The 16,033-nt window shown below is 47.5% G+C and overlaps 3 protein-coding genes across 3 annotated transcripts; 1 reads left to right on the forward strand and 2 right to left on the reverse strand.

Moving 5' to 3' along the window:
* The first annotated feature begins 1,027 nt into the window (after positions 1 to 1,027).
* On the forward strand, positions 1,028 to 8,013 carry LOC6602337 (cysteine and histidine-rich protein 1-B). Its single transcript, XM_026992769.1, has 3 exons — positions 1,028 to 1,098; positions 6,758 to 7,547; positions 7,617 to 8,013. The coding sequence occupies exons 1-3, from the start codon at positions 1,028 to 1,030 to the stop codon at positions 7,938 to 7,940; spliced, it is 1,185 nt and encodes a 394-aa protein (XP_026848570.1). The 3' UTR covers positions 7,941 to 8,013.
* On the reverse strand, positions 7,963 to 8,485 carry LOC6602279 (neuropeptide-like 2). Its single transcript, XM_002027271.2, has 3 exons — positions 8,400 to 8,485; positions 8,219 to 8,329; positions 7,963 to 8,141 (listed from the first exon to the last, which is right to left on the reverse strand). Exons 1-3 carry the CDS (start codon positions 8,442 to 8,444, stop codon positions 8,037 to 8,039), a joined length of 261 nt encoding a protein of 86 aa, XP_002027307.1. The 5' UTR covers positions 8,445 to 8,485; the 3' UTR covers positions 7,963 to 8,036.
* Positions 8,486 to 10,461: 1,976 nt separating this feature from the next.
* Positions 10,462 to 15,763, reverse strand: LOC6602281. Its single transcript, XM_026992704.1, has 8 exons — positions 15,732 to 15,763; positions 15,411 to 15,676; positions 13,743 to 15,330; positions 11,535 to 13,677; positions 11,335 to 11,478; positions 11,005 to 11,285; positions 10,783 to 10,944; positions 10,462 to 10,716 (listed from the first exon to the last, which is right to left on the reverse strand). The coding sequence occupies exons 1-8, from the start codon at positions 15,752 to 15,754 to the stop codon at positions 10,533 to 10,535; spliced, it is 4,791 nt and encodes a 1,596-aa protein (XP_026848505.1). The 5' UTR covers positions 15,755 to 15,763; the 3' UTR covers positions 10,462 to 10,532.
* Between the last annotated feature and the right edge of the window lie 270 nt (positions 15,764 to 16,033).

Genomic DNA, 16,033 nt, shown 5'->3' on the forward strand with positions numbered 1-16,033 from the left:
CGGGAAGGTCCTTTTTATGGCCTGTCTGGTCGCATTGTCGTCACTTTGTCGTCGATGCCGGTTAGTCCACATAATAATATCCAGTGCCAATTTTTATTTCTTTTTCCTTTGCTGACAAATTAATTCATCTTGATTGTGCGGGTGGGTAGGTCTCACAGAAGGAAACATCCTGTTACTCAGTTTTTCAGCATTGGAAAGGTGGGTGGATGCATTCCTTCGTTTTATGATCGGTAATGATTCGAAGTAGGATAAGAGCATCTTATGCCCCGGTAGAGCTATCATTTTGTCTAAACTCAGACAAAAACAGCCGATATTTACCCATATTTCAGTTTAATATACGGTTTTTAAATACAAATAAATGAAGTTGAAAAGAAGGAGAGCTTGAGAGTCGATTGTGAATTATGTTAGAGTCCAGAAGACCTTAAAGAGGTCATATGTGATATAAATAGTTTATTAAATCCTGTTCTAATTCACCCTCACCTTTAACACTTAATTTAACATAATTTGTCGTATTAAATGAACTTTATATCCGCCCTCCCACGGCCTGCCTTTATCTCTGCCAGCGCCCACAGAAACTGTGCAATGAACTTTGGATTTTAATAAAGTGCACCCTCTGCCGGCACAGGCACAGGCCAGCGCCCCTTTCCTTCCCTGCCACACGCCTTAATGATGGAAAAAAAAGGATAGCCGAACTGCATACGCGTCTGGGCGGCGATAGCTAACACTGAAAGCATATCCTTTTGTGTGTGTGTGAAAAAGGTGAAATGAAAAAAACAACTAAATGAATATGTGTTGCTTGTGTTGGCAGCTTTGAAGCTGAAGCTGCATGAATTAATGCCACATCAGAAGGGCTGTGGGGGGAAAGGAGGTTGCAACATCAAAAGGCACGGGGACTCCACACTGCCACACTGGCCCTTCCATCGTCGTCGCTATCGTCGCTATCGTTGCTCGTCGCTCGTCGACGTCGTAGAGTGTTCCAATTAAACGCAACACGTCAAACAACAGAAACGGACATCAAGTATTCGCCATGTTGTCGGTGGTGGCATTGGCAATGCCGCTGGTTCTTGTGCTGGTGCTGGTGCTGGTGCTGGTGCACGGGTAAGGGGAAGGGTTTCATACTGGCTTGGCTGGATCGCGCTTCTAACGATATACTCGTTAGTCACGCGGTTAAATTTCATATGGGAAGCGAATGCCAAACGCTAGAGCATCTTTTTAGCCTTAAAGCTCTCTCTCGCTCTCCCTTTCTCCCCTTTCTCTCTCTCTCCCTGTCTCTCCCCTCTCTCCCGCTTACTTTGGGTATGGCAGGGATTTGCTTTCCTTTCCTTTCCTTGCCTTCATTTTTCCCCTATTCATTCCTGCTGCGAGTGTTGCGAGTGTTCGGAGTGTGTGGCATGTTTTGATGGCTTGTAACTGCTCAACTGCTCATGCATATTCATGCAAAACGGCAGCCAGAACAAACGAACCATTGGGGATTGCTGTGGCGAAGGACTCGGGGTTGCCTGCAAATCAACGCGGCTACAGTTGAGTGCTTCCAACGATGTCGTCGAGGACTTCCTGCTCCAGCACCAGCTCCAGCGCCAGCTCCAGCCCCGTTCCCAGGGATATCAGGAGGAGGCGTGGAGCTGTCTGTGCCATTGCAGTCTTAGAGTTAAGGCAGCTGTTGCCATCAATTTTTCGTTGTCGGAATACATGAATATGCAAAAGGCCAATGCAAGTCGCGACTCCTCCAACTTAACTAACTCACTTGATGAGACAAAAGGTTTTCGGTTCTGCTCTTGGGAAAGGCAATCAATGGCCAAGACGTCGGCAAACGCACAGGGCACTGGCACAGGCACAGGCACAGACACAGGCGCAGGGCTTGAGGTTTTCATGTATTTATTTGCATGAACAGCATTGCATCTGCATCTTTTTCCGCACTTATTGATAATCATGGGGTCTGCATCCTTTTCTGCCATACAACCCCTCAATAATATTCAAATTTATTTCCTGCAGGTGCAGGTGCAGCTTCCTTTATTGCTCGATACATGGACATACATATCTGCGTGGCAGCATTTTCAAATGCATTTAAATGCACACAAAAATTACACACATATCCATCTATGTACATATATACTCCCATTTTTATGCATTTCAAAAGGAAGGAGGGGGATGCAGCCACAGCACAGAACAGCAGCAGAAGAGGAACTTAAATACTTGTCCTGGCAAATACTTTGCTGTTGTTGCTGTTGCTGTTGGTGTTGCTGCTGCTCCAAGGAGCAACATCCTTCGGAAGTGGCAAGCAAATGTGTCTGTCTGTCTGTCCGTCTGTCTGTCTGTCTGTCTGTCTGTCTGCCTGTCTGCGAAATGTTGTTGCTGTGCATTATGTTGCATTTGCAATGCAAATGCTTTTGTGCTTTTTGTTGATGTCGCTGCGACAACACCGACGACGATGAGGCTTATGCTGCTCCTGCTCCTGCCCCTTTTACTGTTGAGCCTTTTATTTCTTTATTGTGGCTGCCACATTGTGCGTCTATGCAGCTACGAGTATACGTATGTGTGTGCCTGTGCCTGTGCCTGTGCATTTGCATTTGCATTTGCTTTTTGCTGTTTATATTTCTAATAAAAATTGTACGTTATTTTATGCTTCGATGCACTGCACTAGGCACATCAGTATTGGATCTGTAGTGCCAGCGATGACAAAGCGGATGGCGGAAGGAATTTGGTAGTACACCTCCAACTCCACCTCCACCTCCACACATCCACATCTTTTATGGGAACCCTCATCCACATAAGCCTCTAATATCACCAAAAACTATACAAATACCAAGATGTTGCATGGAGCACCAACAATCGCTTTTCAGACTGCGTGTTTTGTCATTGGGTTCTTGGGACCGACTCAGCAGCCGACGAAGAATAGCCCAACAGAGAATTGAAGTACCAGTAATCGGATTTCGTTTCTGATGCAACATTTTGGTACTTTATAGTCTTTGGTCTGGGATCCTGATCCTAGGCTTTCTGCCATCTCTGGAGACCCTAAGGTTCAGAATGTCTCGATGTTAACGAGGATCTTCACCTTTTGTTAGTTCCCTATCGCTTCATTCCATAGGTTTTTGTGGGTATTCTGCCACTACTATCTTAGGACTCACGCTGCCATCGCTATGAATCCGACAACCAGAACATTGTTGATGAAGTGAAGCCCTCGGATGGCGGAGGGTGCGCGTAGGCGTGCTGTGCGAGTGTGTGTGTGTGCAAGGGAGGGAGCTCTGCTTTTATAGAGCAAAGCGAATGCCTGATAAACACAAACAAATATAGGCGACAACAACAGCAACAATGGCGGACGGAAAATGGTTGGCGTTGTTCCCGTTCTGGTTTCCATGTTGTTCCCGCTGCATTCCATTAACATTACAAATGTATTCATTGTTCGCAACTGCAGCACCGCCAACAGGCGAAAGGCAACAGGCGGCAGGCAGCAGGCGGCAGGCAGCAGGCGGCAACAACAGCAATGACGCCATTATGTGAAAATGTGACAAGTGATAGAAAGGATAATGCCACCAGCCCGTAGCCCCTCTTTCCCCGCCCCCCTTCCGTTTTGAAAGTCATGCTTCATGCTCCATGCTCCATTCTCCATGCTCCACGCTCCACGCTCCATACTCGCATACGCAGTATGCAGAACTTTTTTACTTTGTTGTAGTGTTTGCAGTTTTTGTATGTGTGTGTGTGTGTGTGTGTTTCCTTCTTTATGCGCAAGTGGCTTTATTATTTGTTTTTCCCTCTCTCACACGCTAATACAGCTTATATGGGTGGCAGCACCCCCTCCACAACTGGAAAGAAACGTATTTCTGATACCCGATGAAGACTTAATACTCTCTTGAATAAATCAGAAGAAAATGTTTTGCTACTTGAAGTTTAAAGTGGAAAAACACATGGCTGGAAAAGGAGCAGGAGTTTATCTAAAGAGAATCATTTGAGTCCTGAGAGATTCAAGCTGGACGAAAGAAAAATGTGTACCTTTTAATGCAGAATGAAAAAAAGTCTTCAGCATCCATTGCCGCAATTCCGGACTCCCGCCACAATATTGTGGTTTCTGAAGTTGAAAGTTAAGGTCCTTTCCTTGAGAGAAGGCACGTCTTTCAACTGGGAGCCGACTGGAAATGCATTGCTTAGCGAATGGACGCAACTGAAGCGCAGCAACAGCTCTAACAATAACAGCAACAATAGTGAAAAGATGACAAAATCACAGAATGCCAAATTGTTTTCCTATTATTGTTGCCATTGTTGTCGCTGCTGCCATCCTCACCAATATTGCTCCTGCAACTGTTGTTGTTGAGCTTATCGTTATTTAAATTAGCATTACAATGCACTCACACACACACACACACAGAGAGAGAGAGAGAGAGGGAGAAAAATAGAGAAACAGGGAGAACATACACTGCGTGGCATGGCAACCATATTGTTGCATTGGGAATTGTTCAACGTTCAGCTAGGTTGCTTCTTCTATCTGCCCCCCCCTATCTCTCTTTCAGTGGCGCACTTTTGCATTTCTTTGTGATTGTGTCGCAGAATTTAATACATTTTTAATTAAATTCGAATCGCTTTGCCTGCGATTGACAAGCAAAGGGTAAAATGAAATCAAATGGCTTTCAAGGGGCCACACATGTCGTATGTGTGATTTTGTCCCATTTCAATTTGGCTTGCAATTGTTTGGGAGCCAGCTTAAAGCTGAAATTTGAAGTGCTGATTACAGCGGTGCAGCGGGGAGCAGCACACGATAATAGTACATAAATCATTTGCCAAATGAAACCCTCATCGACATTTCCGAACACATCGATTTGCTTCTCGCTGTTCCGAGGTCTGAGGCCAATCTATTTGCCCATTCGTGTGACAAATTCTACTACACCTGTTACAAACACCTCCATGAGCACACATCAAAGTTCGAGGCAGGATGAGTAAGAGCCCCGACGCGTTTGCATAAGAAAAGCTCTGAGCAAGAGCATTCACAACATTCACAAATTTCACACAACAATGCCATAGGAATTGCACACAAAAATGCCAATCGATCTATTTATACTCAATATATACATATATATAGATACATATATAGGTACATATACTCGTATTTACACAAGGAGCGGCTCACGGATGTTTGTCAGTACTCGTACTCGTATCGAAAGTGTCTAAGCAACAATTTGGCATTATCCACCATAGCGTTAGCCTGCTTCCGATACGCTCTGATGGCGTGGAGAAAAATCCACTTTGATATTATGCAATCGTGCGATGACTCCGCCGCGTGGCAAGGGGCCTAGCGGAAGAGCATGTGGCAGCAACACAAGGGCCAATACATTATTCATGTTTGAAGCGGCCCCTCTTCTCCCCAATCTGCTGCTCAGACAGGTGTGCAAAATAACTGACAAATATTTCACAGATGTCACCTTTTCACAGCTATTTGTTTGCCCGACCCCGTCAGCCCCCTCTCCCCCCGCAAACGAATCGTTTTCCTGCTTTTGCCTTCAATAATTGCCAAATGAGATAGTATTTCCTGTTCGGAATTTGTACGTTCTATGTAAGTGCCCCTATCCGTATCGGCAGCCACACCAGATTAGTGTCAGGGGAACCATTCGATTTGCATGTCGTTTTGTTTTTAGGAGGAGGTTACCAGGTCACCGCACAATAAACAAAGCCGAAGCAGGGACACGCACAAAGCTGTCAAATAATTATGATTTTGCAAACTGTTCAATTTAGTGTCGAGTGAGTTCTACAAACCAGAATAAAATAGCTCTGAAATTGTAATCTATACACATAGATTACCAAATGTATACCCATAGATTTGCTCAGAGAGTATTTTTGTATGAACAATATACACAAAATTTAAACAGTATCAAGTATGCTTTAAACTATTTTAGCTATCTATTGGGACTCGCAGAGACAACGCCCACCCCACCCCATTAATTTATTTTTTATTTTATTCAATGGTCACTCATTAAAAAACACTCATTGCAGTGATTATCCAACTGTTTGATCCCGTCCGAAAAGTAATTTCCGAAAGGTCTCCTCCGCGCCGTCGATGATCTCCTCACGCGAGCTGAATTTTGTATCGATGAGTCGGTGTGAATCGACGGAGTATTAGCCCCATTCTTTTCATCCAACTTTTCGTTAATTTCCTTCCTGTTTTGCCACTCAAAAAAAATGCTTTAGAAGCTAACGAAAATCGTCAAACGTTTCGTTTCCGTCAGTCGATGTTAATACATCTTAAAGATAAAAAAAAACAAAAAACCAAGATACATCAAGTATCTGATAATTGCAGGTTAGTTTCCTTTGCGATCAAATACCAAAAAAAAAAATATAAAAAAAAGAAAGAAAGAAAAAAAAACACGTCAGCAACAAAGAGCTGTCAAAGCAAAACTAAGGGATGTATTGCGCTGAAATTTGAGATGTACTACATGAGACATAGAGTAATAGGCACCGTAATCTTGTTTGCGATAGCAGAGCACTTTGGCGGTCAAAGAGGTTACTTTTCACCCCACCAGCCCACCAGCCCACCGAGACACCACCCCACCAGACCCATTGAACGCCTTGGGCCGCATTTCAAATATTTTTGAATACATTTATGTGTAGATCAAAGTGCATTCTATTCATGGGTGCCTACTATGCCGTTTTTCTCTGAGTGTAGCCTCTTTTTTGAAATTTGTAATTTTCAGGAAACAGCTTGGCCTTGGAAAACTCGTATCATTCATTGTGCTCGTACTTTACACCAGACAATAAATTCACTTTGCAACTACAGGCACTCAGAAATACCCTTCAGAATGTCGAATGCCAACCCCAACGACAACGACAGCGACAACGAGCAGCCCCCAGCCGCCAAGAGGCAGCGATTGTCAGATGTTGCAAGTATAGATGAACGTACTTTGAATGAGATTTCGACAACTGTGGACAGCAGTGAGGGTGAGGTCGGCGGGTCCTCGGGTGGTGGCGTCTCCGATCTTCGTGAGCGACTGCATAGCTTACTGGTGTGCGTTGTGTGCCGCGAGCTTCCTAAACCACACGACTTCTATCAGTGCACACATGGGCATATCATGTGTGACGACTGCAGGACCGCCGTTCTGGCTGCTGCCATCTTCAATGGCACGGGTGCCTGCTGCCCCATTTGTCGATCGTGCATTACAAGCCACGATCAGAAGCAGAATCTACTGGTGCGCCAGACCCTCGGGGAGCTACCCATCAGCTGCCCCAACTGCAATGAACACTTCCCAGATAGGAAAGATCTCTCAAGCCACTTGGAGTTCGTTTGTGAGGGGCGTGTGGTTTGCTGCAAGTACCACTGCCTGGGCTGTCCCTGGAAAGGCCCCCACAAGGATAGCGTCGCACATGATTCCGACTGTGGGTTTCCCCAGCAGCAGGGAAAGGAAATCCTAGATATTCTGCTGAATGTCGAGAACAAGGAGCTTGAGGCCCAAAAGCCCGTGTTGCAGCTCCATCGGGTGCTGAGTGCTAGCCAGGTGGAATTTTTCACCTTGAGAATGAACTGGACACACCGCTCAGAGGGTTCACAGTTACGGACCCTCGAGTCTGAGGTAAGGTTTTGGAGAACCAGAACTCGTCTGCAGCATACCTCTGACGATCTCTTATCCCGATCCCCACAGACGATTCGTGCCTTTGAGGAGAATTGGGTGCTGCGTCTACGTCTGAAAAGAGTTGGGGAAATAATCACCGTCAGCTGCCAGCTGTTGCTATTGACTACCCCACAAGTGTCCCTCATGGTCGACCATTTGATCCAGACGCCGCAAAGTGTCTGCAGCGCCAAGCAGCTGCACGACATACGCCCGCGTATCTACCGCCATATTTTCGATGCAAACAACAAGAGCGCAAAACGCCAGGAGCTGCCCTTGGCGGGACGTCAGGCCCTGTACCGGCTGTGTGCCATGTCCCGGATCCAGCTCCGTTTGTGGATGTTTTTGCATTTTTGAGCTGACACTAAAAGCCTTTAAATTGTAGTTTAAACCTTTATTGGGAACAACATGTTTTGAGTTGATTTTGAAATTCGTTGCTTAAGAGCTGCATTTTTAGGGTTTGGGCGCCTTCTGGATCTGCTCGTTCACACTGTTGGAGAACTTCTGGAAGGCAGCAAGACCTTCTTCAGCAGCAGCCTTGGCCTTATCTTGGAAGTCCTGCAGAAGCAATCGAGTAAATTAGGCATACGTTTTTGTCTGGTCTGTTAAAGTCGGCTAGTGTCGGCTAGACTTACCTTAACGCTGTCGTCGTTGAAAAAGTCCTTGAACTTTGCCAGCAGGTCGTTGAGCTGAGCCTCAACTGGCTTGGTGGGCTCCTCACGAGGCACGCGAGCACACATGCACACCTGAAAGCAGAGTAACAGTAAAAGCACAATCAGTCACTGTTCCTTTTCGACCACTTCTATCTCCACTTACGGCGAACAGGGCGAACAGGAAGAAGATCAAAGCAATCTTGGCCATTTTTGGTTTTTAGTTTGTTTTACTGGTGCTGCTCTTTACTGGAGAACGTTGACTTGAGTACTGATCGAGCTATGGCCAAACTGCTCATAACGACAGCTCGTTTTGCGTCGCAGCCGAGATGAAACCGAGAGCCGGGCTTATCACCGGCGCCACTATCAAGGTCAAGTGCTTAGAAGCGTACGACCCGGTCCGCTCAGATAAGAGAGTGGAGTGAAGTAGAGTGCTCAAAGTTCTAGACGATTTGTTCGCACACACCCAGAGAGAGAAACCCTGAAAATGTAAATATATTAGATAGACTTAGACTTAGATTTATGTACACTACTAATCGACTTGCTCCGAAAGTGGAAATTGTAAAAAGATTGCAAAATTTTGTTTCCTTACATTTGAACATCGATATGAAAATATTTGATTTAAATATATTTCATATTTGATTTAAACGAATATTCATTCAACAAAAAGTCCCTTTCAAAACATTTATGTTGAAGTCTAAGTGAATTCTATATAAGTTCCCTATGTTTGTATATAAAAACCGAATATAATAGTATGCTTTGGCATAGTTTGATTGCCATGAATTCTGCAACCGTAAATTGAGTGCAACTATTTGTTTGAGCCCCGCTGTGGAGGGAATAGACGCCTTCTAATACAGCACCCGGAAACATTTCGAGGGCTTATCTCCAAAAATTCTTCCGCTTAGTTGTAGTTGTGGTTGTAGTTATATTCCCTTTCACTTCCTATTGGTTATATATGGCTATCATATGTATCAAAACTGCTGTGGATATTCCCCTTGGAGCCGAATGGAATAGCGCCATTCCACAAATTCCTCTAGAGTAAAAATACGAGTAAGGTGATAAGAAAACATTTTCTCTCGCTTTGTTTCTAGTATTTGAATATATTTGAAAATTAGTTCAGTCTCTGATTAGACAGATTACATCAGCGCACAGCACGTGGCTGAGGGTCTCATGCTGTTGCTGATGCCTGTCTTTTTTCGGCATGACCGATAAGGTGTTCTATATTCCAATATATGTACATTAGTGTATTATACATATATGAACAAGAAGATTAAAAACCCCATATTCTCTTATTCTATCGTGCGATGACTGCTGGACTCTTGACACCGGAAATATCTACGGTGCTCTTTTGAATAAGTCATCAAAACTGTACGGGGAACCCAAAAGTTTTTTGGACTGCTCTACCCAGACTTACATACATATGTATATGTATGCCTAAGTACACTTTCCGTTCAGTCAGTCGGTACTTGGGTTCATCACTCGGGGTCGCATATATAAAGTTTTTAATTTCCAGCATGATTTGCAGTTCAGTGTCAGAATTAACTCACTGAGCGCATGAAAAGTACAGTTTTTTAGTTTCGACGGACGGGCGCAGATAAGCGGATAGAGCTTATATTTATATATGTTCATTGTACAGATATTATGCAATGATTTCTAACTACAAAATGCTGTCGTTGGTTCGAGTATTTTGACATTTGCAGTTGGCAAATAGAAATCCAATTTATTTCGAATAATTGGTTGAATATATTAAAGATTCGTTGATTGATTGAATACTGAATAGTGACTTTCTTCACCTAATAACCAGAGAAAGGCAGAGAACATAGAAATTTGATCCCTTTAACCCAAGAGGGCCATCCAAAAGATTGCCACGCTTCTCCACTTGAAAGCGTGGCAGCTGCCCCTTATGCTGCCCCCGACCACATCTTGGCCCTGCTGCTTGGCTGCTGACGCTTCATTTCAAGAGCAATCCATTAAGACAATTTCTTGTACAACTTTGTAGCGCAAATGCCGCGTTGTCCACTCCAGCTCATCTTTCCAAGTCTGCCAGGGAGATGATTTTCCACCAGGCACCAGGCCTGTCTTGGTTATTTTCCCAGACACAAACCAAACCCAATTAAGTGCCAGCGAAGGCCAGAGACGAGACCCCGACCCAGACCCACCGTCTGAGAGCCAGCCAAGAACCACTAATAAATTTTCATTTGGTGCAATGAAAACATTTAATTGCAATTCTGGGAAGTGCTGCGAAAACTTTCTGCCAGCAGCAGGGCGAAGGGTTAAAACTTCTGTGAACTGTGAGCGTCTATGGAGGCACCGAGCTGAGTATGTGCTCGGGTACGGGAGGAAGGCACTGGGGCAAAGGTGGGCCCAAGGTCGGATAGGTGCGCAGGCGCAGCAGCTCCAGTATCGTTTGCAGCTCCAGCACATGGGCATAGTGCCGGCGCACATTTTCCATGAGCTGGCGATGGGTTTTAATCTGAGACATTCTGCGGGACGAGAAGGAGAGAGACTAATCATTGTGTGGGGCCAGGGATTGATCTCTCCGGGCTCACCGCTCGCGCTGCTCGCGATCTCGTTTCTCCTCCATCATGGTGTCGCGTAGGGTGTTCTGGAATGTGACGTCCACCTTGATCCGTTCGATTTTGAAATCGATTGTATGACTGCTGCGCTTAACCTCCAGAGTTTTGGCCTTTACCATGTCGATTTTGAGATTGCTAAGTGGGTTGAGGGCAACGTTTTTAGCTGGTTTTAGAGAGCTCTGTCCGAGAACCTACATGCGTTCGATGTGCTTTTTGAAGGCGGCTATCTTTTGCTGAATCACACGCTCAATGGCCCCAGCGGCCATGTACTTCTGTCGCTCGGCCTTAACCTTCTCCCAGTTGCGCAGGATATTGAGGAACTCCATGGACACCTTGCACTTCTCGATGGCATCGAGCATATACTTGAGGTATGCTATATTGGCTTTGTATAGCTTGTGCTCCCACTCCTTGAAGATCACCTGGCGCCGGAAGATGGCCACACGCTGCATGGCCTTGATTTTCTTGTTGCCAGCATCCTGAAGAAAGGAATAATTAGGGGAAACCAGTTGGCTGTTTAACTCCCACCTTTATCAAACGATTCACATCATTGATATCATCGACATGCATCAGCACGGTGTTCGCTAGGGCCGCTGCAGTACCCATCACCGATACCTCCACTTGCCCCAGAGTGAGGGTCAATTGGAGAGACATATTCCGCATTACTTCCAGCTGAGAATCGAAAGATTAGGCACATGGTTGGAGGCGGAATTGAAGGCACAACTCACATATGTCTGGACGCTCTCCTCAGAGCTCTTCTGGGTCACATTCTTGGAGTCCCTAAGGGCCATCAAATCTTTGGCTATACTCGTGAGATAGCTCTGACCGTCTGCCAGCTGATAGCCGACCGCTTTGAGACGCACTTCGCTCTCCATCTTCTGGCGTCGCAGCTTGATGAACGACTCCCAGCTCTTGGCATCCACCTGGGGCGGACAGTTCTTGGGCGCATCGATCTCTGCAATGTAGGCCAGGAACTCGTGGATCTCCTTGGGCAGGGGGAAGGCAATGCGTTGGCTCTGCTTGCCGCTGAGTTTGTGCGAGGTCTCCATGCAGATGAGCACCGAATTGAAGACCTTGGCCGGCAGCTTGGGCCGCTTCTTGAAGAGCTTCGTCATCTCGTGCTGAGCGTGGGGCACCGTGTTGAGGAACGTGCTGCGGAAGTACCGCTCAATGGCGCGATCTCTGGTCTGCTGGGCCTCCAGGCGGGTCTTGGCATCGGCCAGACCCTTCTCCCAGAAGTCCAATAGAGCCCCATAGCGACTGATGTAGTCGTTGAGCTTATCGAAGTCGGTGCGGAACATCCCAATTCGCTTGCGGATGTGCACGCGCTTGAAGTTGATTACTTCGGTGGTGAGCAGACGCACTCGGCTCTGTTTGAGGGCAAAGTCGTACTTCAGCTTGAGGATCATCAGCTCGGCCACCCGCTGATTGAGCTTCAGTATGTGCTTGCTCTTCAGATCCAGGGTCTTCGCTTCGTTGTCCGCGAGGATGCGCAGATACTTGCGACGATCCTCCTCCAGCTGGCGCACGGCCTCCTCGTAGACGCGAAAGACCTTCTGATCTTCGAGGCTGTACTCGTGCGGCTGCTTCTTCAGCATGAACTCGGGTATGGGTATGTCCTTCTTGATCTCCTCCTCCCACAGCTTTTCCAGCACCCCGTCCATCATCACGATCAGGGCACGAGCCCAGAACTCCACCGACCAGAGCAGCAGCCGTCCCTTCTTGCCACCCGTATCGATGGTCTTGCGCCTCCGCCGATTGATAGCCTTGATCTCCGAGTCATCCACCTCCATGATGCGTTTGATGACCTCGTCCTTGGCCAGTTCAGGCATCGACAGATCCGGAGGCTCGAACTGATCCATGTTCAGGAGACGCAGCATTATGTTCATGTTGTCGTAGATCTTGTACAGCACTTTGTTGGTGTTTAGGACGCTGTCAATGGTGTCCTGCTTGAGCTGCTGGGCCTCGTGAAAGAGTTTGTTGAACTCCTGCTTGAGCGGATCGTTCAGATAGTACCGGAATTTGCAGGTCTCGTTGTACAGCTGATTCGAGGTGACAACATTCTTGTCCTGTAGCTGGAAAACAGGGGCCATAATGTGCTCGTAGACACTGGGGCCCTCTACCACAAAAGGCTTCAATTCTTGCAACCCCTTGGGATCCTCTGTCACCTCCTCTTCCTCCCCCTCCAGTTCTGTATCGGTCGCACGAGGGGCCTTAATAGCCGGGGTCTTACGCTGCTGCTGGATAAACTCCTCCATATCGTCCATGGAGCCCATGGACATGCGGATGTGATCTTCCAGGTCGTAGAAACGAAACTTGTCGAACTCCACCATGTCCGGCTTGCGGCGCATCGAAAAGCTCTCGAAATTGGCGTCCGCAAAGATGGAGCGTACCTTGTAGTTGATGCTGACGGCCTCGCGGGTCACCAGCCGCATGATCCAGTCTCGGATGCGCGACTGATCCTCGATGGCCCGCTCCAGCGACTCCCGTTCCAGGACGCACAGCTTGTGGGCCTCCTCTGTAAGCGTATCCAGCCATTTGTAGTTGAAGCAGAACTTCTTGAAGATGCCCTTGGTTTTGCCCGTCACCGAAATATCGTAATCTATGAGCTCCGTGACCTTTGCGGAAAACTCCCCGATCATCGTGAAGACCTTTTCGCGCTTGAATAAGTCCGCCTTGGTGTACTCCTCCTTCGTCTCCGTCTTCCGCTGGGTGATGGGCACGAACTGGTTCACCTTGTAGTTGGTCTGCTCCAGCAGATTTACGTCATCGTTGGGCAGCGGCCGCTCTACATTCTCCCGCACAAAGTCCGAAAGCGAAGGCAGACGCGTCACTCGAAGATTCTGGTTCGACATCAAGGTAATCAGGTATCTGAAAACACGTCGGAGACGAGTGCGATTGATTAAGAGGAAAGAAAGAAAGATCCCACACATTACTTGGAATTGAAGCACTCCCGTGCGCGCAGCAGACTCTCTGGGTCAAATGCCAGATTGAGGAAGCGGCAGACCATGAAGGGCTTTCGCGCCCGCTTGTGCTGCCGGAAATGGATCACAATGCCGCCCACGCTCCAGGTGAGCAGATTCTTGGTCATCATGATGCCCAGTATGTAGCCAAAGTGCGGCGTCTGCACGGAGGAGAGCCACTGTATCTCGTCCTTTTCGTTGAGTAGAAACTGATCAAAGTTGGGCGAGTCTAAGGCCACCCCAATAATCTCGATCTGCGTCCAGCGACCCATTGGCGGCTGCACACAGAACGACACGTACGGATTGGGCAGTGGATACTCCCGCCGATGGAGACGCTTGTCCTTGCCCCAGTTGAAGATCCACCATTCGGTCGCGTAGCCGGGAAGCTTTACGTTCTCATCGCGATGGATGCCCACAATAAGCCGGGGGCCTTCGACCAGCATGAAACTGTGGACAAACACCTGTTTGAGGTGCTGGCTCAGATCCAAGTAGGGCGTCATTTTGGGGGGCCGATAATCCAGCTGGACGATGTGCAGGCCCCTGACCTGGTCCTGAAACACCAGCCAAGCGTCGTGGAAATCCAGGGCAGCCACCCCCATAGTATTGGTCTCCAGTTCGTACGTGACACTCGCACTCGAAGCCTTGTCGAAGTGGATCATGCAGAGACGTCCATCATCGGTGCCCACAATGACGATGGCCATAATGCGGTGCGAATGCATCGAGCTGGCATTGGCTACTGCCACCTCGCAGAGTGTGTTCCCTTTGGCCAGGTCCATCATGGCCACTTTGTCGCTGTGCAGGACACACACGCACTCCTCCTTGAGCCCTGCAAGCACTCGGAATGTGATCACGAGATTGCCAGTGGGGACGACGTCCTCCAGCGTGCCTACATTGCCCTCGACCACGACCTGAGCGATGCTGCCCAGTCGCTCCTCGGCATAGATCTCTCCGTTGTAGTTGCTCAAGAACCTATTAATGTCCCCCAACCGCTGCTGATCAATCAGCCACTCGGCCGAGTAGCCTCCGGCCTTCTTCTTCACGTAGAAGGCATGCGTGTTATTCGAGATGAGCAGACCCATGCGATGTGAGATCAAGGCGTGAGGACGAGCCCCCGTGTGCTCAAGATCCTCTCGCAGATAGACGGGCTTCCACTGGCTCTTGAGCAAGAAGCAGGCAATGTCCACCTGGAAGAGCTCGCCGAAGTCGTTTACCACGTACAGGTTATTGTCGTCGCCGAAGCACATGAAGTTGTCGCAGGACTTGAGAAAGTGCTTGCCCACATCCACATAGGAGATCTGGTGCAGCTTCGACTCCTTCTCGATGGAGCAGATTTCGTAGCAGAGGATGCTCATCTCTGGCTTATGGAACTGCACAATCGTCGGCAGGTTGGAGTTGCTCAGGAAGAGGCTCCGAGCAACGGTGGGCACGTTGGTCACTTGCTCCACGATCAGGCTGCCGGTGCGGAAGTTGTACACGCAGATCGGAAAGTCCGGATACCCGCCCACGCCCACCAGCAGATCGTTCTCCGAGAAGCGGATGTCTTTGTACTTGATCATGTGGGCTAAAATGATACACCAACACCAACACCATCAGCATCAGCATCAGCATGTCACAGCCACCTTTCGTTATCTCTCTACTCACGGGTGATTGTGTTGAACTTGACCATTTCCGGATACTTGTAGATGTAGATGTGCGGCCGCAGCAGCACCTCGGCAAACGCGAAAAGGGGGAAGCGATTGTGTCCGGCATAAACGCTGATGTACAGTCCCGTGGCCACCGTCTCCGCCTTGAAGTAGCTCACGGCCTTGGTCTGCAGGTGCACAAACTTGATCACGTTCCCATTGCGCAGGCTGAGGACATCGGGGCCCACATTGGCAATGCTGCTCTTGTCCCAGACGTTGCACCAACTGGGGCACGACCATAATTAGCTCAGCTCCTCTTAAGTTACTCGTAAAAACTTACCAAATTGCTGATGATATATTCATACTGTAACTAACTGCTTGTCGCCTGTTCTGATTATAGTTCTGGCTGTTGGCTGTATTTTGAAAGTCAACAAGCTACCGGGTTGCTATGATGACAAACGATTCCATGACAACACATCGTTGTGCTGCATGTACAAGTTTATAATTTCTTCAAAAAAATCAAAATCTATAAAAATAGATCCTGAGACGCACTCAAATTATACATTTTTTTTGGGAGTGGAAATTGGAAAAAGGAGTTTAAATATTTGATTTAAATTTATTTCAAATTCAAAATAAATTACT

The sequence above is a fragment of the Drosophila persimilis genome, unplaced genomic scaffold, assembly GCF_003286085.1.
Source record: "Drosophila persimilis strain 14011-0111.01,24,50 unplaced genomic scaffold, DperRS2 tig00000780-arrow-arrow-pilon, whole genome shotgun sequence".
Lineage (NCBI taxonomy): Eukaryota > Metazoa > Arthropoda > Insecta > Diptera > Drosophilidae > Drosophila > Drosophila persimilis.